Genomic DNA, 6,413 nt, shown 5'->3' with positions numbered 1-6,413 from the left:
AAGTTTGTATTCAACTCTCACTAATTAGTAATGCACTTGGACAATATTGAGAGAGAGCTTGCAACTGATTGACAATTAAAGTCACATCTGTTATTTCTTCAGGCAATTACAAGTAAGTAAGGAGAGAAATTACAACCAAGGGCAAGACAAGAAAAGAAACACAACTGAATAGAAAAGTGTATCCCATGAATCAACTTGAAATAAACAGATTATGTCTGATAAGAAGGTATAGTACATGCCTGATTCTTTTCATTAGAAATAAAAGCAACAAAAAGATCAGATCCTTCAGAATTTTATATTCCATAATTGCACAACTTGCAAAGTAAATATACATTCACAAACTCCCCTCAATTGATCATTTTATTGCTGAACAAATAGTTGGTACTGCTCTTATTACATCAAAAAAACGTAGCAGTATCAAAAAATTAATGGATACTCTTGTTGCTAGAACAAAGTAGTGGCTACATAATCTTTTCTTATGCAAATAAACAATGGTGTCTAAAGCTCAATAGCTATTCTTATTGCGAAAAATAAAAAATAGTCGCTGCAGATTAGTTGCACCCAAATGTCTTCTTCCAATCAATGTGACTTGTTGAAAATGGTGTCTCAACCTCTGCATTTGTTATTTCTGAAATTACATTTTGACAGACTTGAATATCTTCCTTCTGACACATCCAAAAAAGAATAAAAATTAATTTCAATATGGTGATAGTGACAAACATAAAATACTCAATCTGCAAGTGAAACAATGTAAAAATTAATTGAAGTGATCTAACATGTGTTGCATTAATACCAATTGCTCGTGTATCTTGACATCCATGTGAAACAATACACTCTGTCTTGTTGTACCTGTATAAGTTCTACCTTTTGCTCTACCTGTATAATTGGAATTGGCATGGTGGGAGAAAAATTATGTCTCACAGAACTATACTTTTGAGTGTCTTTTCTTCTTTTATACTCTCTCTAGACAACTCTTGGGTCTACCTTTTTCTCTGGATACACCATCCTCCTTTTTTATACCCATAACTTCAGATACATTGAAATTTTCATTCAAAGCAATTTTCTGTCATCAGGGTTAACATCATTTGTTTGACAGCATAGAGTACAAACTTTTATAACATATGAGATTTCAACATGTGTGGCTAATGCCAATAACAGCATCAAAACAGAGAAAAAATCGCCAAAGAAAAGGCAAAAATGAACAATAATGAAACAAAAAACTGAATCGAACATGAACAAAATGAAACAAATGCACGCACAAAAAGTCTTTTGGATCTAAGCCCGGAAAACAAATGCACACACAAAAATGAAACAAATGCTTCGTTGCTCTATCCACAATGCACGAGCAAGTTGCTCCAAGCATAGGAAGTTGTCGGTCAATAAAAGAAAGAGCATTAAGCCATTCAAGCCATAAAAAAACAAGTCAGAAATACTCCAACCAATATGTTAATAAATAAAGCACCAAGAACATGAAACTTTGATAATTTAGGATACTAATTTTGTCAATGTAGGATAGGATATAGAGAAACATCCTTAAAAATAATAGAAATTAAACTCTAGTGATTTCATCGAACACTAAATTGACCTTGTAACTAAAACTATTTACATAAGTGCCTCTTTTTAATCCTAAAGTAATCAAAATTTAAATACTTAAAGTTATTAATCACTAATCTTACTATCTTACTACCTTGTAACTAAAACTGTTTTGTAGTTTTAATATCATAATGACACTTACTTGAATTTCTCTGACTTTGTTACTAAACTGCACTAGATTTGAGGCCTTGTTGGAAAGCTTAAAATCACCGATTTAACAAAAATAACTTGTTCAAATAATGTCCTGATTCAAAAATCCAAAAATGCGTATACAAAACTCCTACAATACACTTTAGAGGAGGGAAGGAAGATGAAACTCACCAAGAAGGACAAAAATGGAGTAAATGGCCGTCAACCACTTTTCCGGCGCGGCAGAGGTGAACTCCGGCACGGTGTTATATATAGGTAACATTAGCATCATATTAAGTACCTAATTAGCAGCACCCCATCTCAATCTAGCATACAATTAACCAATAAAATCTATCAAAGATAGTTCATGTACCACAATTTCAATAAAAAAAAAGCAACTGCAATTAGCTCACATAAACTTTTTAGAGTTGTCTGGCAGAGAAACATTTACATTTTAATGAATGGCATGCACCAATGTAATGCGGCATTGAAAATCAGCACAAGGGACAAACCATCATAGTCATTTATAAATTGAAAGTTTACAAGTTAAACTTCAACTTGATGTAAGTCGACTACAATTTCAATATCTAACTATGCAAAAAAAATAATTATATAGATTCCTTGACCACAGCTTAATAGCCAGTTAAGCTGGCTGCTACTTACCATATAACCTTCACAAAACAGAAATTCGACTTGAAATAACTTCTCATTAAGTCATATACCAAGTAGAATGCTTCTTGTGCAAAATATATTAAGCTCCATCAAATCATGAAACCACTTAAGAAAATAACCAAGCTGAACTGCACAATTATGCAGATATTGGATCGTTATGCAGCAAATTATATATCAATCACTTGCAAACTAGCTTTAGAAAGTGAATTCATTCTATAGTGGCACTTCAACACAAAACAAAAACTGAATTGTTGTGAAACAAAAATGAAACAAAACTAACACAGCTGCTCAAATCTTGATATCATGAATGCATTGATATCCTAAAAGTAAGATTTTATGGCACTTCAATTTTGTTTTTTGTTGGTATCATGAATATATGTGCAGTTTTTAAAATCTCAGATGCTCAAATCCATAAACACAAAATTCTAGGAAACTGAGTTTCTAAATATGCAGCTCAGTTATACAAGCGCCTTGCATTAAAGTTCCAAGAAATTTTAGCTGTGGATAAATCATGTTACTTTCTATTACCAAACACAAAACCATCACACAGAAATATTTGGAAGGAAATATCATATTACTGCATTGAATAGCATTCATTTCACCTTCTCTAGAGTTTAACTACGGAGTTCTACTCCAGTTGCACTACACTGAACAAAACATGATTCACATTGATTTCAAGTCCTGAACAAAATGGTTGAGGTACAAAATGACACTAAGATTCAGGATATTCAAATTACATAGAAAGGAAAGTCATGTCACTTGAGAGTTGAGACATCAAGTATCACCACATCACTTGGCAATCATAAGACAATGACATGAATACTTCAACCTGCATATGGAAATATTCTCATCCTTATGCGCGTGACTCCTTTTTCTGAATGTCTTGTTCTATGTCAGGCACAATTTTCTTTGAAGGCTAACCACTGCTCCTGAGTCAAACTTATTCCTGAAACACAAAAATTAAGACTTGGAAATAACCCTCAATTATATAACATAAATATGTGTTTTATAAGGATAAATATCACAAATCAAGTGAACAACAAACTAAGCTTTCTCCCACTAGGCATCGCAATGTCTTGTCTCATAGCTCATAAATCAAATCTACCGATAAACAACACTAACCATCTTTTTAAATTCTATCTTGGTAAGCACTCACATTTGCATTAGTAGACAAGGTCAAACTGTTGTTAACAACATCACTTGTCTGCAGCAGTGACAACAAAGTTTTATTACCTTCAATAGTTCTAGGTCTACATTAGATAAGAAAGGTAAAAATAAAAAAAAATGACATAAGATATGCTCACATATATGAGCATGACAGCCAACAAAGCAGATCAATTTGGCAAAATCAAAATCAAAAGTAGAAAGTACTGGTCATGCTATGATATAGGGGAAGGGCTTCACATTACACCAGAATTGAGCACTAAATAAGCGTCAACATGCATAAATATTTTAATGCCAAACTCAAAAGTAAGTTCTCAACTGGGTCAATTATGCTATGCCAAATGCAACGCCGAGACATCTCAGTTCTAACTAGTAAAATTGGTAATATGACATGAATAAAAGTAGTGTATACCAATGAAAAGTAAACATAATCACTTCAAAGAAGTTTATTATGAGCAACTGCCTTGCATAGTTCATCTTCACAGAAGAGAACTCTGTTAGAAGCCACTGATTTGCACTGAGGCTTTGGTATAACTGATGGCACCATGCAACGAGAAGCGAATGCCGATTCCTTGAAAAGAACAGTTGTAACCTGTCGCATCTCAGAAACTTTAAGGCGAGAAGGAGGTCGAGGCCCATGACAAGGTGCTTTAGGTGTATGCGGGCTTGGAATCCTTAGTCCCTTCCCATCACCCCTGCTGGAATAAAATTATAGCACTGTAAAGACATGATTTAAAAAACACGGGAAAGAGATAATCGGCTAGAAACGCTTACCACAGAAAAGGCCAATGCTCAGAAGGACGAGGAGTCATTGTACTTAACATCTCTAGCCGAGAGCGGTCTGGGGTAATATAATTGAAGTGAAACTGCCTTGCAACAATAACCTAAAAACACTAGAAAAGTTAGTTGTTGCACAAGAATCAAACCACTTCAATTCATCATAAACGGATATTCATGGGCATATAAACAGCAGGGAGACTCTGAATTTACTGCTTTTCTAATTCTGAGAAACATGGAAAACAGCTCTCAGTTGATCATGGTGCAGGCAGCATAATATTTTAACCTCAAATTGTGAAAGAAAATGGACTCTAAATAATTCAAAAACAAGCCAAAGTTAATATTAAGCATACTCAATATAGAATCAGGAATGACATTAAACTTGTTCACATCAGTATATGAGTACTCATCGAGTTACTTCAAACCAACCAAAAGTGGCTTCTCATATGATAGCTCAAGGCATGCAAGCGTATCACAATTCGTTCCATAAACTCTTTCCCTTCAGCATCTGGCTTAAGCAATTTCAAGGCACGTCTTAAATCCATAAAGAACAATGCTTGAATTTCAATTGGATAGCCATAAACACCCTGAAACCATAAATTATAAAATAAAAAAATGAAGAAATGGATAGATTGACCACCATTAGGAGTAAAAGTCATGGTAAATCCCCTGTCAGACATTAGCAGTAGTACATCTAAAGTGATTCTGCTAGATTGTTATCCACGTTCACTTTGGATTCAGTACTAACAAAGATAAGAAATTCAAAATCCTCATACTGCAATGAAAAGTAAGCAATTGAGATTCATGTCTTTCTAATTCAATTCAATGAGAACGCCCAAAAATATCCAAATAAATAGGCATGAAAAATGATAAATAAAGAGTGATACCTATTCGAAATTACATGTCAAACACTTTGAATAGACTTCAAATCATTTTCGGTTTTGTTGAGCTTTTTCTTTGAAGCTCATAAGTCCTCACTCGCTGCAATTTGATATCTGAAAACAAAGTACAATTCTCATCAATAAATATTCAAATCTATATTTGGAAGAAGAAAAACTGGACCATAATAAAGTAAATTAACCCAATGGAACTGATAGCTATTGTAAATCATAAGCGAAAGTGAAAGTGAAAAGAGTAACCCCAAAAACATAAATGTAAAATCATCAAAAACTAACATATACAACACCGAAATCAACACAACAACAATCAGATCTAAAAGATTCAAACTCACAACTCACCTCCAAAAGCTAGTAGAATGATTGAGGTTTGAGACAGACATCGTAATTATAAGAGACAGAGACAGAGAGAGGGAATCAGTGGGTGCTGAGAGAGAGTTTGTGGTTTGAATCATTGGAGAGAGAGGCTTGAGCGATCGAGCGAACGAGAGAAGGCCGCTTCAGTTTTCAGGAAAGAGAGAAATGAATTGTGAAAGAGAATGGGAGGGAGAGAAAGAAAAGAGGAAATGGCTTTTGAGGAGAGGGAGTAGGTATACTGTGTTTTGTTGATTTGGGAGAAGAAAGTAAAAAAGTGGGAGGGAGAATGAAACAAAAGAGCGCCTTGATAATTTTTGGGAAGAGGGAAACGAAAAATGTGAAAATTGTAGGGGGGAAATTTTAGCCCCAATAAAATAATAACCCCTATAAAATTTTCAATCACTACTTTTGGTCCCCATTTTAAAGTTAATTTTGGTATTTTTTTAATGAAATTTTGCATACATGTGAAGAATATTGGAAAAAAAATTCTAAAAAATAATTAGAATTTTTTAACAAAACATAAATTAAATATGAATTTGTAACCGTAAAAAATATAAAAATTCATATTAAATTCATGATTTGTTAAAAAATTCTTATTTTTTTTTGGGGATGATTCTTATAATATTATAAATTTTGCTACAAATTTTTATTCAAAAATATGAGTTCTACATATGAGTTTACTTTAAAGGAGGGATCAAAAGTGAAGATGGAAATTGAAAGAATATTCTACATATGACTAAAACTACTACAAAGATTTCAGCACGACTGATCAAACTCACGACTCTTAACCTAACTGGAAGAATCTTGAAGTCAGATTACTTGGAT

General features: G+C 33.4%; 1 protein-coding gene across 14 annotated transcripts; it reads right to left on the bottom strand.

The window, feature by feature from the left end:
- Positions 1–281: 281 nt before the first annotated feature.
- Positions 282–5,892, bottom strand: LOC146936934 (F-box protein At4g35930-like). Of its 14 annotated transcripts, none has more exons than XM_085751475.1 (8): positions 5,574–5,892; positions 5,237–5,330; positions 4,549–4,922; positions 4,333–4,442; positions 3,971–4,256; positions 2,997–3,598; positions 777–2,048; positions 282–665 (listed from the first exon to the last, which is right to left on the bottom strand). In XM_085751475.1, the coding sequence occupies exons 3-5, from the start codon at positions 4,570–4,572 to the stop codon at positions 3,995–3,997; spliced, it is 396 nt and encodes a 131-aa protein (XP_085607601.1). In that variant the 5' UTR covers positions 4,573–4,922; positions 5,237–5,330; positions 5,574–5,892; the 3' UTR covers positions 282–665; positions 777–2,048; positions 2,997–3,598; positions 3,971–3,994. The 14 variants fall into 14 exon arrangements, with proteins under 14 accessions (XP_085607601.1, XP_085607607.1, XP_085607599.1 ...); XM_085751481.1 differs by having other exon boundaries at positions 330–665; positions 777–1,063; positions 1,915–3,598; XM_085751473.1 differs by having other exon boundaries at positions 330–665; positions 2,386–3,598.
- Positions 5,893–6,413: the final 521 nt, after the last annotated feature.

The sequence above is a fragment of the Medicago sativa genome, chromosome 3 (genome assembly GCF_051527215.1).
Source record: "Medicago sativa cultivar Bolivia chromosome 3, Bolivia_mono, whole genome shotgun sequence".
In the NCBI taxonomy this organism is placed as follows: Eukaryota; Viridiplantae; Streptophyta; class Magnoliopsida; order Fabales; family Fabaceae; genus Medicago; species Medicago sativa.
The sequence above is the reverse complement of the archived record's forward strand: the minus strand, read 5'-3'. Positions and strand labels throughout refer to the sequence as shown.

Coding starts and splice junctions, on each gene's coding strand:
- LOC146936934 (XM_085751475.1), bottom strand. CDS start 4,572: ATGTTTCTCAGAATTAGAAAAGCA. Junction 4,443..4,548: donor TTCTCAGAATTAGAAAAGCA/GTAAATTCAGAG, acceptor TAGTGTTTTTAG/GTTATTGTTGCAAGGCAGTT. Junction 4,257..4,332: donor GAGCATTGGCCTTTTCTGTG/GTAAGCGTTTCT, acceptor ATTTTATTCCAG/CAGGGGTGATGGGAAGGGAC.